This window comes from Euwallacea similis, chromosome 7 (assembly GCF_039881205.1).
Source record: "Euwallacea similis isolate ESF13 chromosome 7, ESF131.1, whole genome shotgun sequence".
NCBI classification, from domain to species: domain Eukaryota; kingdom Metazoa; phylum Arthropoda; class Insecta; order Coleoptera; family Curculionidae; genus Euwallacea; species Euwallacea similis.
The window spans coordinates 1,755,342-1,774,926 of NC_089615.1; the positions used below are offsets into that span (position 1 = coordinate 1,755,342).

A 19,585-nucleotide genomic window follows, 5' to 3' on the forward strand; every position below is an offset into this window, starting at 1 on the left:
ACAATTACTGGTACAGTTGTAGAAGGGTCTTCACCAATATCGTTACTTATTAGTACGGAGCCAGTACAGGGAACTACAACTGCACAAATAACTTCAACTGAGACTCCACAATCATCACCATTAGCTGATGGTATGGAAAAAGAATTCACCACTTTTTTGCCAAAAGCTGAGTCTCAAAGCAGTACTGAAAGTTCTGTTGAAACAACAAGTTCCTTGGGTAGTTCCATCTTGATTGCTGAAACGACTTTAGAAAGTTCTACTAAAGTACCAAGTACTAGAACGAAATCAATTACAACAGAAACTGCTGAATCGCAACCAGTTACTGCTGAGAGAGAATTCATGACCATAGGAGCAGTAAAAGAAGCTCAAACTGTATCTATGAAAACCACAGAAAGTTCTAGAGAGTCAACAACTTCCTTAGGCAGTACCACATTCCTTTTTTCCACATCAAATGCAACGATCCCAAAAGGATCTACCTCATTGCCATCAGGTACTAGCAATGAACCAATGAGTACTGATACTGAATTTCCGATTTTACGGCCAGAAACTGAGACACAAAGCCCCTACAGTGAGTCTACCGAAAATTCGACTGCAACAAATTTTTCAAGTAGTACGACAATTGCTCATTCAACATTTGCTCATACAACTGGGACAGAATTCAGAACCGAATCTCAAATGGTAACTACTTTTGAACCTGAAAAAGAGTACAGTACTATCTTACCAAAGACAGAGACTCAAGGCATCACTGAAAGTTCTGTAAAAACAAGTTCCTCGTTAAGTACCACAACATCTCATGTCACTACTACTGAACTAAAAGATGTTGAAGGCACTACTTTAGGTATTACCAGCCAAACGCAATTTTCAGTAGTTACTACTGGAATTGGAACGACACCATTGACAACACATGAAGATACAACTACGACTCTCAAAGGTACAGAAAGTACTATACAACCAGCGTACTCTATTGGTACTGTTAAATACCCAGAAGAAAAAGGTGTTACCAGTCAGCCGACTACAAAAGCAACTATTACTACTAGCACTGAAATTCCTGAGACTTTGCCATATCCCCAGTCAACGCGTTCCGCTATAACTGGAGCTGTTGGAACCACCGAAAGTGCAACTTCTCGTACTGTTATTCATGTAGAAACCCCTCAGACACAAACGATTGAAGAAACCACTTTAGCTTTGACTCAGAGTATTACACAATCAGGAATTCCAACTGTTGGCACTACTCAAAAAATCGGAACAAAAGTACCAGGATTCGATACTACAGAATATCAGCAAAGTACTGAATTGTCATTTACTAGAATACATCACCCGGAGACTTCAACAACTGTAAGTGACATTGTTTCACAAGGTACTACTTTAAATGCTACTAGTAGTTCAGAGATATCTCTGGCGACAACACCAATAGTTACCACAACTACAAGTAGCCTCTCAGAAATAACAACAGAATCAACAGACCAGTCCATAAAAATTTCTGAAGGAACTACTTCGGAAACTACAGAGTTACCTCAGACTATAGAACCTCTCATTAGTACCAAATATCAAGAAGGTGTTAAAGTAGAGCTAAGTACTTTGCCAGTGAGCCAAAGTAGCTTGCCACAAAGTATTACTGTTCGTACAAACTTTCCTGAGACTGTAGAACCACAAGTACTTGTTACTGAGATGTTTGCGAGTACCGAGGTCAGCATAGATCAGACTATACCTACCCAAACATCAGGAGGTACTAGTATTAATGATCGACAGGAAAATCAGCCAACCAGTTTATCTCCTGAACAAAGTACTGTTGTGTATAGCACTGCGACTAAGAGTTCCCGTACTGATGAGGGTACTTCTACTGAACGACTTACTCAAAAAACTTCTGAAACTCAAGGTACCACTAAACAATCTACTGACTATACTACTTCACAATTTACAACAGTAGATACCTATACAACATCAACTCAAAGCACTATTTTTAGTGCTGAACAAATTACTGAGGGAACAGTTTTACCGACTAGTCAACATCCTATCACTCAAAGAACGGAGACTGTAGCTCCTGTAACCGAATCAGTTGAGAATACTGCAGGTACCACTATTAATGTGCAAATACTTCAGACAAAACAACCTATTGAAACAAGTACTTTTGATGCAATAATGGAATCAACTACAAGTAAAATAGAAAGCACTCGAGGTACCACCATAACACTACCTGAATCAACAACACCTCGTGGTACTACTGGCATCATTGATGTTATATCGCATACTACATTAAGGGAATCTAGTATAGAAACAATAAACACTCAGAGTTCAGAACTCCCGACAATAGAACACCTACCTAGTACCAATGAATATACGAAAGAAATAAAATCATATGATACAACCTCAATCATCGATACAAAAATTTCAAGTACTGGGTTTAGTAGTACTGAAAGAGAAATATCATCGCCTACAGGAGAATTTACCACTACCACTTTTCCAGCTACCTTACAAGATTTTTACCAAACTTTGCAGCCTGGAACAATAGTGACAGATCATGATCACACTACAGCACAGGCTGTCACGGAAAGTATTGAAAAAACGACCTTTTTACCATTTACTGGTACTTCTCTTGAAGAGTCAAAAACTGAAAGTGAGGCATCAGTCTTGAGTACCTCCGAATATGACCATGGTGGAATATCAAGTGAAAAAACTACTGAGGTGGAAATAAAGGCTACCCCCCAAGGACCTAATGGATTTACTATGGAAACGCAGGAACCGCAAACAATAATACCGCTCACTGACACTACGCGATTCTCAAAAAAACCAGAGAGCACTATTATTTCGTCTACTCAAGCTGCTCAGACGGGAGTAATTAAAAGTTCAAGAGAATTCTCAACTACTGGTCGTACTGAAGGTACCTCATCAAGAGAATTAATGGAATCAACATTCATTTCGACAGTAACTGGGGCAGTAACCTCAGAGGAAGCAACTTTAAGTACTCTCCTTGAAACTGTAGTTCCTCAAACAGTAAAGTCTTTAACTAGTACTACACCATATTCAATAGGTAGACAACCAAGCATATCAACTCAGATATCTGACACATCTATAGAGATAACAACTGGAATAGGTAGTACTTATTTACAGGAGGAGACAACCTTAGGAAAAGTTTTTGCAGCAGAAGGTACTACTACAACACCAGTCAAATCCTCTGGCACTACACTAAGTAGCATACAGCACCAAACTGAATCTGAACAAACTACATCTTCAGCTTCTCAAATTAGTAGCAGTACTCAGATATCTTTTACAGGAAACGATAAAACAATAAGAGTTGAAATTCAAACTGTCGTACCTCAAACAATAAGTGATATCACTACCCCTCAAATGCAAGAACCGCAATCGAAAGAACCTCTGAATGATACTACTACCCAACAAACAGAAGAAACTTATATACCTTTATATATTTCTAGTACCATAAAAGACGAAACATTGGTAACTTTAGGGGAAACCACTTCGATGGTACCAGAAGACACGTCTGAAGTTCATTTAAGCACTATCGAAATTCTTAGAAATAAAAGCGTAACAATACAATCAACGAGTGATGGTACCCCTACATCTGAATTAGAAGAAAAAACTGAATCCACAAGTTCAAGTACTAATGAGCCTACGTCATCTGCTTCTTTCGGTTTTACTGATACGAAGATCCAAGAAACATCTACTTATTATGTAACATCCCCAGTACCTATTTCACAGGCAAGTACTGAGAATATCACAAATCAAACACGAGGACTGGAAACAACTGAACACCCTAGCAGTATTGAACCAGGGTCTCGTACTGAAGAAGTTACTCAGACTATAGAACCACTTACCAGTACCTCTGGCTATCACAAAGAAAGTATAACTCTTCAAGGTACTTCAGTCAGTATTGAGATGTCAACACTTCGATCGTCTACTAGTTCTCTTGAAGAAACTTTGGGTACTATAATGCCTGATGTGTCGTCAAAGGAATATACTAAAGGTATGGACCAAATCAGGACAACAGCTGGGATTAGCAGTACCAGTTATGAGGATATAACTAGAATACCCACTATAGAAACAACATCAGGATCAAGTAGTACTGAGGCTCCCAACGTGATAATAGGAACAACTGGTGGAATAATGGTAAGTACTTCACAATCTGGAGAAGAAACTACGTTGAGGAGTGAAACTACATCATCATCGATGGATACATTTTCAGTGGAAGCTATTAGCAGTTCGACTACAGTACCATCTGTTACTGAAATTGTTACAGGTGGTGTAAGCACCATTCCAGCAATATTTAGTACATTGAACGAAATCACAGTATCTCCGAGAGAACCAGAATTAACTAGTTTTGCTACAGAATTTTCAACAGATCAACCAACTGATATCCCTAGTACTTATAGTATTACAAAGTTAACGTCTGAAATTGAGTTAAGTACGAGTTCTGTAATAGAAACTGAAAACAGTACTATGAATTTATTATCAAGCCCTACGGAACTAGGATTTGAGGGTACAGAATCAACATTAGCCATAGAGACAACCAGACATGATACGTCTACAGAGTTCTACAGTACACTAACATTCACTCAGGGTATAATTGATCGAACAACCATTGGTACACCTGAAACCACCACGATTGTTAGTGCGAAGCCAGATTTAGACACTACTCAAAAACCTGTGGCTACAATTCATTCTACCTACCCAACAACTGAGAAACTTGGTATTGAACTACAAGCAACTATGACCACGGAAAGTTCTACTAAACCTTCCCAATCATCAACATTCCTAACTGAAGTGACTGAGCCTGAGATCAATACCAAATTCCATCATTATTCGACAGAAAACACTTCAGAGTTTGAGTTAGTTGATACCAGACTACCAACTATGAAGGGGCTAAAAGATGAAGCTGTCACTATTGAAAGCGGTGGTAGTACCACAGAAATTACGTCCACATTAAAACCTACTGAAAAATCAAATACTGCATCTCAAACTCAAGAATCTTCTAGGATTAATATTACTGAAGCTGTAGGAACTACAACCTTGGAAACTATAGGTGTTGGTAGTACTACTAGTGGTATCGATATAATAACTATTGAAACCTCGAGTGCAACTCAAGATATTTCTGGAATAACCTTTGCATTCCCAGTTACAATAAGTACCACTACTGAAGTTTCAATTATTCATGAGCAAACTGAAAAAGATAGTGCATTGGAAGTGCCATCTACTTTGAGGCCCACCTCTACAGGATCCCCCATGGCTGTGGAAGCCCATATAACTACGAAAAGGCCTCTGGAGGATATTCCTTCCTCCAGACATCAACCGGGGCTAGAAGATTTTGCGACAGCTTCAAGTACTGCTACAACTACTCAACAGCCTAATGGTACTAGTACAGTAGTTACTACTACTGCGGCTGATACTACTATTAAGGAATCTTCAACTGGATACACTGCTCCCTTGACAACAACAAAATACGAGAAGAGTACTGCCACTCAACAATCTATTAGCACGTCAGGAAGTACTAAATTTGTCAGTCCAACTACCTATATGGTGACTTTCACTACTTTAAGTGAGTTTGAATCTTCGACGACTACTACTGAGAGTAGTACTAAGTATTTAGGTGAAAGTACTACGTTCAGTACTGTTTTAACTTCTGGGGAAGTGGAGGAAATTATCACTTTGGGAAAGACAACTATTCATGTTACTGGTGGTGAAGTGGTCGAGATCACGACTCCTGGTTATACTTCAACTGATACCGAATTGACAACTGGATTACTGAGACATACCGTCGAGATGACTACTGATCAACTTGTAGAACTGACTGCCACAGGTAGTACTGTGGTCACTGTCTCACCTGAGTTGCACACCACCATAACGACTACTCCGGCAACTGTGGAGTCAACCACTGAAGCTGTCTTAACAACTTTGGTGGTACCTGTACGGAATCGAACCGTAATTTCTCTGACTAACTATACGGAGTTGACGAACCGTACTGAGGCATGCCTCGTCGATGATGATTGCGAAGATGCCGATGTGTGTATCTTTAAAAAGTGTGTAAATGTGTGCACTATCGGAGGGTTGTGTGGTCCTAATGCCAAGTGTATTGCTGAGAATCATGCAGCTGATTGCACTTGTCCCCAGCACCATTACGGAGATCCTCACAGGATGTGCTATCCAGGTATTGTACATTTACTAAACGCTGCAAAACTTCCTTCAGCCCAGCTGGAGGATGTCTTGCATCTAGTCTGTATATTTTTGTAATTATATCCTAGCTATAGCCTTAACCAAATTCTAGCACACTTTAATAATGTAACGGAGATTGGTACCAGGCCAATCTTGGTTTCACATGGTTTCGGTTTGCTCTTACACTTAAATGTAAATAGGTACCGTTTTGCCCATCCCCAAAGACTTAAACTTCATGTTAATATAACTAAACTACTAATCTACTTAACATTTCTAATAGTTCCGCCAAATGAAAGGGCCAAAAAACCTTGCAAATCCGATATGGACTGTCTCGAGTCAGAGGCGTGTTACATGTCCCTTTGTCAAGACCCTTGTGAATTTACCAGCGCCTGTGCAGAGGGCGCACGTTGTCAAGCTAAAATGCACAGGCCCATTTGCACTTGTCCCGTGGGATACGAGGGGAATCCCGCAGTTAAATGTTCCAAATCGCCCACAAGTAAGATCGTATTTTCAGTGCAGGAAATCTTGCTGGCTTTCCCTAAATTAAATCCAGCAGGATTTCCCATGATTTGTGTACATATTTTAAATTATCCGTCGTTAGTCTAATACTGAGTAATTAAATTAATTAAAATTTAACGTCCATGACTAATAATCATAACAAATCATTTTGTAAAAAGATTCTGAAAAGTAGTACAAAGTTTGTTTCTGTAAGCTGTTAGACCAATCTCTTTTCAGTAATTTTCCTTTCAAATGTACAAAAAGGAACTTTCAGTATCGGGCTCTTTAAGACGTTAACTTTCCATTTATGAATGTAAATACTTACTGTGTCTTTTTCGTCTTTTCCCTTGGCACCCTTTTCCAATAGTGGGTTGCACCACGAACGAAGAATGTCCTATTAGCGAAGCATGCATAGATAGAGCATGTCAAAGACCTTGCGATGTTCACAACCCTTGTGCCCAACATGCCGTCTGCATCAACACCAACCATGGATGTGACTGTAGTTGTGAGGAGGGATACCAAGGAGATGGATTCGTTGGGTGTGCCCCAGGTAGGTTCCTTCTATAGTTAACCGCTTAACGTACTCACCAGAGATAACTCGGATTGAATCGCCATTTGAATTTTCGCATACCCGAGATAACTCGGGTCCGAAAATTTTATATGATTAAATAGACTCTGTCCATTTAAACTCGTTCCATGCTACATGTACTACTTCCCTCACTATTTTGCAATTATCAGAGCGTTGCTGCAGGCGATATATATATTTTTTTTATGAGGTGTTTATGATATTTGTGTTTTCTGCGAATCTAATATATAATTTTTACAAACTTTCCATTGAAAACATGAGCAGTGCCGGATATGTATTACATTCAGAAGATTCTGATGTAGAAGCAAATCTCTAGGAAAGTGGATCTGACACCAATGTGGAGTTTTCTTCATATTCAGAAACATCCAATTGTGATGACATCCCAAATCTCTACAGTGCTCGTAGTTGGTGTGAGTTGCAATCCAACACTGCTGCATCCCCACATTTTCCATTTACTGCAATTGCTGGCATAAATTTCCAAACCACTACTTGGGACATTTTGCAATTTTTTGAAGCTTATATAGACGATACCTTTATAAGCTATATTGTTCAAGAAACAAATAGATATGCTGTTTAAAAAAAAGAAGAAAAGTTAAGATCTTGTTACAAGCAAGGAAATTAGGGTTTTTTAGGTTTCATAATTTTGCAAAGAATTGTCAAGAAACCGGAACTTTGGCAGTATGGGTCGACCAACCCATTACATGTAACACCTTATTTCCAAGTGTATGAGCAGTAAACGATTTAAAGCAATAAGCCAAAATATTCATTTCTCAAACAATAAAGACTTTGACGCTACCGTACATCCCAATCCGAAACTAAACAAAATTTGGCCTGTATACGAAAATTTATCCAACAAATTTCGTGAAGCAATAACCTTCGAAAAAAATATTAGAGGCCATAGATGAGAATCTACTCTTGTATGAAGGCAGACTTGAATGGATTCAGTATATTCCATTGAAGAAAGCCAAATTTGAAATAAAAATGTATTTGTTGTGTGAATCAAAAACTAATCATGTGTGGAATTTTTGTATTTATATAGGGAAAAAACCAATCTTGATCCAACATATGCAACACTTCCAGTGTCATGACTCTGTCCAAACCATTACTGAATTAAGGATATTGCATAACTATGGACAACCTTTACAACTCACCGCAATTGTCAGATTTACTTGTTTCTAATAAGACTGATGTTTACGGGATACTAAAAGCTACTCAAAAAGAGATTCCAAATGAAGTGAAAAATAAAAAATTGAGAAAAAGTGACATCATTACGTTTCAAAAAGGCAAAGTATGTGTTCTCAAATGGAAGGAAAAAAAAGATATAACTTTGATCTCTACTGTTCATTACAATGCTACATTGGAAATAATAAAAACGAATGAGGTGAAAGTGAAGCCTACAGTTGTTGTAGACTATAATGACACGATGGGTGATGTTGATCCAGTTGATCAGCATTTAGCAGACTACCATATTCCTCGAAAGAGAGCAAAAAAACATTATAAAAAAATCGTTTTTCATCTCGTAGATTTAGCTTTATGGAATTCATTCGTCTTAGATCAGAAATCTGGAGAAACCAAGTCAGCGTTGGTTTGCAAATTAGAACTAATACAACAAACGATGGAAAAATACCATCAAAAGGGATACTCATGTCCCAAAGGTCGTCTTTCAACAAGCCTCACACCATTACAACTGATAAGACGTCAATTTTCTGAACAAATTCCTCCGACTGAAAAAAAATCCGACTCGGCAATGTGGAATATGTTACAGATCAAGAGATGCAAATGGAAAGAAAATTCGCAGAGAATCTAGATATTACTGTCCAACATGTAATGTGCCTTTATGTCCTCCGTATTGTAAAATATTTCACACTTCAAATAACATTTAAAATATTTTTTCATATTCTAAGGGTAAGCGAATTTGCATATTTTATAATTTGTTTCTTTTTGGTTAAATATGAGGTTTATTTAAATGTTGTGATTGTTTTATTCAATAATATTGTCTTTAGATGAGAAAACAAAATTTTTAAAAATCGGTTATTTTTTGACAGAGTTTTGCAAAAAAATACGAACGTTAAGCGGTTAATAGAAGACGAAGTTCCTGAGATATTTAGGACTCAAATGTGGGATTTATCTTTTATTCGGTTGTCTAGGGTTTATGTATAATTGGGATAGGGTACAATACGAAGCTTAAATGGTAACTTAATTAGTAAAAACTCGCGTCACTTAGTTCGTCGTTCACTCCGGATATCAAAGAGCGCGATTCTCCTTGTCACAAATCTTAAATATTAAACCTGGGGGTAATAAACCAGTGTCGTACCTCGAGTAGAGGCCAGCGACCGTTACAACATCTGGCTGCTGCGAGCCAGCACCACGAACCATCCTTTGTTTGAGCCCTTAGCAACCATCCTCCGGCCCTTCTTCCTTGGTTCAAACAAAGAGATGTTCGCTTTTTGGGTTTTTTCCGTGACACAGATTCTAGGAGGTTACTGGGAGAACCCAGCAACAGCCGAGAATCACTCGAACTCAGGTACGATACGCATGGGCGTAACATCGAGGTACCTCACTTTTTAATCCCCCTCGGTTCCTCAACCCTAATTTAACTAATACTATCTAACAAATATTCGGACTTTCCCGTTGGTGTCTCGATTTGGTCAGACAGTAATAATTACATTTAGAAGAGTTAGAGCGATCTGACGAGCGGATCCTACATTCGGCCATTCTGACTAGCAATCCGCCTCGGATTCGCTATCATTATCGACCCATGGCTTCATGTATTCGGCACAGGTAGAGGTGCGTCCCGGTCCTTCGTGGGTGCCCACCTTAATGACCTCGTATCGCTCATTGGGCAGAACCTCGATGACCTCATAAGGACCAAGAAATTTCTTACACAGTTTCAGCCCGCCCCCGAACTGCGTTCTTTTTATGGCCACTAAATCCCTCCGTTTATACTTTGTCGCTTTCTTCCGCCTTAAATTATATTGCCTCCTGTTTTCTTCTTGCGCCTTCAAAATTTGCTTTTTGCTATCTTCACGTAGTCTTTCCCTTTTTGCGTCGAAATTCTTGATTATCTCCTTTTCCAGCATTTCCTTAATGCGAATCTCCTCATTATGCCTCATCCGGACACCAAACAATACCTCGAACGGTGTAGCATCGATACTCCTTTGCAGTGTGGAATTCAAAGCAGTTTGCACCTTATCTACTTTGTCATACCACCTACTAGGATTTTCCATGCTCAGTTTCGTAAGGACAGGGATAATCGTGCGATTAACCCGTTCCACTTGACCGTTCCCTCGAGGTACTCCGGTGGTGACAGTGACGTGTTGGATCCCCTCATGTTCACAATAATCGCTGAATTCCTTCGACGTGAACGCAGTACCTTTGTCTGTAATTATTCTTGACGGATTTCCAAAATTTTTCTGTTGCGTTCTTAATTTGTCGATGGTTTCCCGCGACGTCGTCGACTTGGTAGTGTACAGCCAAACGAATTTCGAGAAGTCATCTACTACGGCCAATATATGCTGGTAATTTTTATTTGTTGAAGGCAGAGGTCCTAAATGGTCAATATGGTAAGTGTATAGCGGTCCTTCGTCCTTGGCTATCGGGTGCAGCATTCCCTCTTTCTTTCCTTCTTTTCGGTTTCCCAGAATGCAGGCCACACAATTCTTAATAACAGTATGAATCTTTTCTTTCAACTTCGGTATATGGAATTCTCTTTTGACGATTTCCTCCACTTTTGCAATGCCAAAATGGCCTATTTCGTGCGTTTTCTTTATGACCTCGGACTGCATCGACTTCGGTACGACTATTAATTCCAACCCATTGTCGTATTTGTACAAAATACCGTTCTTTACTAAATAGCCTTGGTAATCTTCAGTGCTGGCAATTTTCTTGACAGCCTGGACGAACTCATCTCCTTCTTGCGCCGCTTTTAATCGCCGCAGAGTCCCTTCTTCGTCATTAATTTCAGTTAGAGTCATTACGGCTGGATATCGACTCAGAGCGTCCACATGGGCCATTCGACGGCCACTTCGGTGCTCTATAACGTATGAATATTCTTCCAACAGTAATGCCCATCGTGCTACTCTCGTAGTCAAGTCTTTCTTATCCATAGTCTTCTGGAAAGCGGAACAATCCGTGACTATCTTGAAATTACTGCCTAAGAGGTAGACTCTAAATTTCTTGACAGCTTGTATCACAGCCAGAACCTCCAGTTCGTAGCTGTGGTATCGTTCTTCAGCTGGTGTCGTTTTCTTACTCATATAATATACAGGGTGGAATTTATTGTCGTCGTTGGATCTCTGCATCAAGCAAGCGCCGTAACCATACTTACTTGCATCAGTATGTAATTGGGTTTCACCATCTTGCCTGTAAATATACAGGACTGGTTCACTAGTTAGTAATTCCTTCAACGTCTCATATGCCCGTCTTTGTTCATCGCCTAACACAAATTCCTTGTTGTTCCTCAACAGATCGCTTAAAGGTTTTGCGATTATGGCATATGAAGCGACGAATTTTCGGAAATACCCCGTCAAACCGAGAAAGGATTGGATCTGCTTGGGCGTTTTTGGTTCCGGAAATCTTCTGATCGCCAATGCCTTTTCCTCAGAGGGCTGTACTTTACCATCCTCGATGATATAGCCTAGGAATTCTACTCGTCTTCTTAAGAATTGGCATTTACTCTTCTTTATTTCCAGCCCATAGTCTCTCGCTACTTGTAAGACCATCGCCAGACGCTCTACCCCTTCCTCGAGAGTGCTACTCAAAATTATTACATCGTCCATATAATACAACACAATGTTCATAGAGGTTAACTCCCGAAAAATATGGCATATAAACCTCCGAAAAACTGCTGGGCTGTTACATAGGCCAAAAGGACATTTTAGGAATTCGAACTGTCCGTTATGAGTGACGAACGAGGTATATTTTCGACTGTCTTCGTCTACAGGAACGTGGAAAAATCCATTTCGCAGATCTATCGTGCTGAAGTATTTGGCTCCTTGCAACCTATCTAGCACGTCCTCAATCAATGGTAACGGAAAACGGTCCTTGACTATTTTCCTATTGATTCTGCGATAGTCGCAACAAAGTCTCATACTGCCATCTCGTTTCTTTACCAACACTATCGGACTTGCGAAATCAGAATAACTGGGTCTTATGATTTCTTCATCTAACCACTCCTGTACTTGTCTTTCTACCTCTACTCTCTCAACGGGTGAGAGTCTCCTTGGGTTCTGATATACTGGCTCTTCATCCCTCAGGACAATCTTCATCCTAATGTCGACATCCTTTACTTTCTCCGGCGAGTAATTTTCTATCAAGTCCTTAACTTTGTTTTTGCACTCTACATTCGGTATATGGTCAATTTGCGGGTTCTCTTGATCCAGACCGTCGGCAATCTTCATCTCCATCAAGAAATTTTCCTCCCTCCTCTTGTGTATGACCACGCCTCCTTCTGTGAAACTTACATCCGCCCATTTTAATAGGTCATTACCCACAATGACCTTAAAGTTTGAGGCATTTGTTGGTATCACGTGGAACGTTAACAATATGTCTTCGTCGTTGATCCTTGCTTCCTTTTGGAAAAATCCTTTGGTCCTCACTCTATTGGAACCTATTCCTTTTATAATTATCTCATTCCCCGTTAAAGGGATATGTCCTAGATAGTCATCGTAAGCATCGCTCCTTATCGCACTTATGTCGCTACCCGTATCTAACAGTGCGGTCAGTTGTACATTGTCGATTTGTACCTTAACGGCATTATTCGGTACGACTTCCATAAGGCGAACATTGGCACACGGGCTATTTTTACCTGCGTCGTTTGTCCTCGTTGGGCATTTGGTTGATATATGTCCAAAACTATTACAATTATAACATTTGACCCCTTTGGCTCTGTCTGGGCACGCGTTGGATTTATGTCCTTTGAGCCCGCAATTGAAACAATTGGTAGTTCTCCCCTTTCTATCGTGCTCTTCCTTCTTGATTTCCTTTTTCTCATACTTCTTCTCTGAGCTGAACGTCGGCCTTTTTGTTCTGATCTGCTCATACAATCTGACCTTATCCTTAAACTCAGCGAAGTTTTTCGCTCCATAAAGCACACATTTGCTTGATGGATCATCCTGTATCCCGTCAATAATGTATTGTATCACGACCTCGGCCTCTAACGTCGCTCGGCTTCCGATCTCACGCATGACCAATACATATTCCTGTACTGTCTCAGCAGGACTTTTCTTTCGAGACATTAGCAACTTATGAATCTGAGCACTGCTGACCTTCACTTCAAACTCAGCGGTAAGTCTTTTCTTAAGAGTAGTCCAGGATTTAATACCCTTTTCTGATTGCACATATAGTTTCGCTAAACCCGTCAACGACTTTTTCGCGAATATTAATTTCTGTAAGTCGTTCCATCGTGTGACCTCTGCTATTTCCTCAAAATCTCGGATCCACTTTTCTATCGGGTAATCATCCTTGCCATCAAATGGTCTAATGCTGTCTTCTACGTCACGAAAGGTTAACGCAAAAGGATTATTTTTTCTCGTCTTCGTTTTGGTACGGGCTTGTGGCTGAGCTAAATTTCCCTCGTCAATTTCGTCCTCCTGTCCGGATTCGTCGCTACTTTCCTGACCTCCGGCATCCTCATCTTCGGTCTCCCCGTCTTCTTGTCCCTCAGTAATATCGTCGTTGACTGACAAGTCATTCAGGAAAGAGCATACCCGATTCGCGATGTCCTCGTGTTGTCCCGAATAGTCCAAGTTTAGAATGTGACAGATCGCCATCAAATCGCTTAAGTTCAACTGATCTTCGGTCTCTGTTAATTTGGTCTGATATTCCCTTGATTCCTTGTCCAGGTTAAAACCAGGGAATTTCCTCACATTTTTTCTAGTTTGCCGACCTTGACCTTCTTTGCCGTAAACAGCAACATGCAGCGCTTGAACCGCCCTCAGTTTAGAATTTGTGATATTTTGCGCAATTTTTTCAATATCCCCCAAAGTAGTCATAATTGGGTATGGAATTGATACTAGGCCAATATTCCAAGAAAATAAAAAATGAGATACGATGCGTTTTGCTGTTTACGTAGAATCGACTTGAAAAGACCAGTCAATAGAAGAAATCGAGACACAATCGGGATTACAAAGCAATAAATCTACTAATACAGTAAAATTAGACTAACTTCTGTATCCTACCTTAACTGCTTTTATCTGTCGGTTGCGTACACCCTTTCCCGCACTCCACTTCACTTCGCGGAATTAATCACTATTATCACCCTAATCTCGCACTGTTTCGTCGTTATCGCCGTCGTCGTCGTTACCCGTCTGGTATTAGTGATTTCGTCGTTATCACCGTCGCCGTTGCTCTCAATCCTGAAGTGCAGAGCTTGGTCGTCCTAACTCGTTTCCCAAATTTCGGCTGAGTCTTCTAAACTATTACCCCAAATCTCGTAAAAGTCTCCAAAATCGTTACCCCAAATCTCGGACGAGCCCCCAAAGTTGTGGGATTTATCTTTTATTCGGTTGTCTAGGGTTTATGTATAATTGGGATAGGGTACAATACGAAGCTTAAATGGTAACTTAATTAGTAAAAACTCGCGTCACTTAGTTCGTCGTTCACTCCGGATATCAAAGAGCGCGATTCTCCTTGTCACAAATCTTAAATATTAAACCTGGGGGTAATAAACCAGTGTCGTACCTCGAGTAGAGGCCAGCGACCGTTACAACATCTGGCTGCTGCGAGCCAGCACCACGAACCATCCTTTGTTTGAGCCCTTAGCAACCATCCTCCGGCCCTTCTTCCTTGGTTCAAACAAAGAGATGTTCGCTTTTTGGGTTTTTTCCGTGACACAGATTCTAGGAGGTTACTGGGAGAACCCAGCAACAGCCGAGAATCACTCGAACTCAGGTACGATACGCATGGGCGTAACATCGAGGTACCTCACTTTTTAATCCCCCTCGGTTCCTCAACCCTAATTTAACTAATACTATCTAACAAATATTCGGACTTTCCCGTTGGTGTCTCGATTTGGTCAGACAGTAATAATTACATTTAGAAGAGTTAGAGCGATCTGACGAGCGGATCCTACACAAATGCACTCACGATTATTCCGTGTCTCCATCACACTCATCTAATCGAATTGCAGTTCTGGACCACGGTCCCCCTGTTTGTCAATACAACGAAGATTGTCCACCGAATAAGCTCTGTGACCGATTAAATCGAAGATGCATCAACCCTTGCTTCGAGGACTCCTGCGGTGACAACGCCGAATGCATCCCCAAGAACCACGAAGCCACATGCGTTTGCTTATCTGGTACGCCCATCTCACCCTAAATTATCCATAGTATTACTAGCAATATGGAATATATAGGATATGAAGGTAACGCCTATGTCGAATGTGTTGGAGTCCTCGGCTGCAGACACGACGACGAATGCGCTACCACCGAGGCTTGCATCAACCAACAGTGCATTTCACCTTGCAATTGCGGAATTAATGCTATCTGTGATGTAATCTACCATAAACCGCAATGCAAATGCCCACCAGGTTATCAAGGAGATGCCCGAGTGGCCTGTGAGCCTCCCACCAACCCATGCGATCCCAATCCTTGCGGAATTAACGCCATTTGTGAGCTGGACAACGGAAATCCCATTTGCTTTTGCCCGAAAGGGTTGACTGGAAACCCCTTCAAGAATTGCAGTAAGTATTTTTAACTCCCTGGAAAGTGATCCTCACCAAATTTATGTAAATAAATTAGTTCCAGAAGGTGATGAATGCTCACCCAATCCTTGCGGTCCCAACTCAGGTTGTCGAGTAGTTGGAGGAAACGCTGTGTGCTTTTGCTTGCCAGAATATGAAGGAACTCCTCCACGCGTTCCCTGTAAATTACCAGCTCACCCTTGCGATCCTTCGCCATGCGGCCCCAATACCCAATGTACAGTCCTGACTAATGGATTCGCCAAATGTACCTGCCTCCCAGGGTTTTTGGAAAGCCCTAATACCATTCGTGGTTGCATAGAACCCAAAAATCCTTGTGAACCCAATCCATGCGGAACTGGCGCCTTGTGTGATCCTCATGGAGAGCCTGTTTGTTATTGTCCTTACGGCACTAGTGGAAATCCATTTAGAAGTTGCGGCATTATTGAGAAACCTCTGTGCAGTCCTGGACCATGTGGAGCTAATGCAGACTGTTATAACAGCAACAATGAAGAGCAGTGCTTCTGTAGGTCTGGATTTATTGGTGATCCCTACACAGGCTGCAGAATTCAACCTCCCAGTCCGTGCGTGCCGAACCCTTGCGGTCCTGGGGCTCAATGTATTGTGACCCCTGATGGAAATTCGTTGTGTCGATGCCCTGAAGGTATGGGTGGAGACCCTACTGGAGCTTTGGGATGTTTCGGCTATGAATGTGTAGTAGACGAGAATTGCGGAGATCATGAGGCGTGCATATCCTACAGGTGCAGAGATCCTTGCCCGGGTTCCTGCGGATTGAATGCCAATTGTAAAGCTGAAAAGCACCATCCTGTTTGTTCTTGCCAGCCAGGATTGACCGGAAACCCAATCATAAGGTGCTTCCCAGTACCTCAATATTTACCACCCGATCCTTGCATGCCCAATCCTTGCGGGCTCAATACAATTTGTCAAGTAATCTATGGCCGAGCTGTTTGCTCTTGCCTTCCAGATTTCCATGGAGATCCTCAGATTGGTTGTCAACCTGAATGTCTGATCAACTCGGACTGTCCTATTAACAAAGCTTGTTTGGACCGTCATTGCGTAGATCCATGTGCCTTGGGTCATCTATGTGGCATTAACGCACAATGTCAAGTTAGAGATCATACAGCCGCTTGCATTTGTTTAGAGGGTTTCATGGGAGACCCATTCTTGCAATGCATCCATACACCCACCGTGGTTATTCCAACTTATCCCAATGTGACTACGCACCCATGCACTCCTTCTCCGTGCGGCAATATGGAATGCAGTATCTATGGAACGCAAATTGCTATTTGTGATCCCTGTTTGGGACCTGAAGCTGCATATAACCCGCAGTGTAGGCCTGAATGTTTGACAAATGCAGACTGTCCCTTCCAGCTGGCCTGTCTTCGATTCAGCTGTATTGATCCTTGCCCTGGCTCTTGCGGCGTGAATGCCTTATGCTCCGTTGTGGCCCATACTCCCATTTGTAGTTGCCCGCAAGGCTTGATTGGTGATCCATTCCAGCAATGCGTAGCACCAGTTGTTGTAGACGTAACTCCCAAAGACACATGTGATTATCAGAGGTGCGGAGTAAATGCCGACTGCTTGGAGAGTGACCATGGAACTGTTTGTGTATGCAGAAAAGGCTTCTTTGGCAACCCTTATCTTGCCTGTCATCCTGAATGCGTCATTAATCCTGACTGTCCTTTAGATAAAGCCTGCATCAACTCCAAATGTTCCAATCCTTGTACTGATGTCTGTGGGGTTGGAGCACACTGCGATGTAGTAAACCATATTCCCATTTGCTTCTGTCCCCCTCAACACACTGGGGACCCATTTGTAGCTTGTTATAAAGTAGTAATACCTTCACAGCCGCATTTACCTCCAGTAAACCCATGCGATCCATCTCCATGCGGTCCCTTCAGCAGATGTTTGGTTTCACACCAAGGTTACGCTACCTGCTCATGTCTACCCAACTACCAAGGCATTGCTCCTGCGTGTAAACCTGAATGTATCTCTACATCAGAATGTCCTCAAACTAGAGCTTGCATCAACCAAAAATGCGCAGACCCTTGTCCAGGCACTTGCGGTTCTGGAGCATTGTGCACTGTCATCAATCACAACCCAATTTGCAGTTGCCCTCCAGAGAAAGAGGGAAATCCCTTCGTTGGTTGCCATCCTAGACCTGTTATTATCGAAGACAAATCAAATCCTACCACTGAAGAGCCAGTGAACCCTTGCGTGCCATCCCCTTGCGGTCCCAATTCCATATGTCAAGTCAAAGAGAGCCGACCAGTCTGTTCTTGTGTGGCTAATTACATAGGAAGTCCCCCTCTATGTAGACCCGAGTGCGTTATCAGTCAAGAATGTCCTCAGCATCAAGCTTGTGAGAATGAAAAATGCATCGATCCTTGCGTCGGAGCTTGTGGGCCTAATGCTCAGTGCCAGGTGGTCAATCACACACCTTTCTGCAGCTGTCTCAGTAGCTATGAAGGAGATGCGTTCGTTGGTTGCACCAAAGTCGTCGTAGTGCCTAAAGATCCTTGCAATCCTTCACCTTGTGGGGAGAATGCTCAATGCTCAGTTAGCGGAGGTGCTGCGAAGTGCACTTGTATTCCTCCTTACATCGGAAACCCCTACTCGGGAGGCTGCAGGCCTGAATGTACCATGAACTCTGAGTGTCCTTCACAGTTGGCATGTCTTTCGCTTCATTGCAGAAATCCCTGTGAGGGATTATGTGGAAGCAATGCTGAGTGCAACGTTTTCAACCACGTTCCTGTCTGCACATGTGCCAGAGGATTCATTGGAGACCCTCAGACTGCCTGTCGACAACCTCCTGTACTCGAAAGTAAGTTTTTCTCTGAAATTATTAATTGAACCTAGTTTTATTTTTACTCTTAAAGTACAAAAACCTTGCGAACCATCGCCCTGCGGCCCTAACAGCGTATGCCGCACCAGAAACAACCAAGCCATTTGTTCATGCCAAGTGGGATTCTTCGGGCAACCACCAAGCTGCAGACCTGAATGTTTAGTTAGCTCCGAATGTAGCGCAGATAGAGCTTGCATTAACCAGAAGTGTCAAGATCCTTGTCCAGGAATTTGCGGAGTGAATGCTAGATGCCAAGTCAGCAATCACAACCCGATTTGCAGCTGCCCACCTAACTTTGTTGGGGATCCATTCATTTTGTGTAGAGAAGAAGGTCAATACCAATTTCCATAACAGTTTTACCGCAAGTTAAAAAAATTATTTACTTTACAGAAAAACGTATTGAGCCTCCAAAAACTCCATGCATCCCCTCACCCTGCGGAGCTAACGCGGAATGTCAACCAGTCAACAACCGGGCCGTCTGCTCCTGTCTACCAGGGATGTTCGGGGCACCGCCCAACTGTCGCCCAGAATGTTCCATAGATCAAGATTGTCCTTTAACATTATCTTGCACCAACCAGAAGTGCCGAGATCCTTGCGTGGGTTCTTGTGGTTTCAATGCAGAATGCAGTGTGGTGAATCATCGACCCATCTGCAGCTGCCAGCCTGGATACGAAGGCGATCCATTCACTGGGTGTAGCCTCATTATCGGTAAGTTGCACGCATTTTTTACAATCTATCTGTTTCCTGTTTATCAATGTGCCGCTTTTGGAAATTTAAATAATGAGAATGTTCATGG

General features: G+C 41.8%; 1 protein-coding gene across 1 annotated transcript in view; it reads left to right on the top strand.

Moving 5' to 3' along the window:
* dpy (dumpy) overlaps positions 1-19,585 on the top strand; it is a 155,213-nt gene that overhangs the window by 80,808 nt on the left and 54,820 nt on the right. The window contains exons 26-31 of the mRNA XM_066391702.1: positions 7,028-7,210; positions 15,375-15,542; positions 15,600-15,926; positions 15,985-18,768; positions 18,824-19,120; positions 19,180-19,497. Of these exons, the coding sequence (XP_066247799.1) occupies positions 7,028-7,210; positions 15,375-15,542; positions 15,600-15,926; positions 15,985-18,768; positions 18,824-19,120; positions 19,180-19,497 (4,077 nt within the window). The remainder of the gene's footprint in view (positions 1-7,027; positions 7,211-15,374; positions 15,543-15,599; positions 15,927-15,984; positions 18,769-18,823; positions 19,121-19,179; positions 19,498-19,585) is intronic.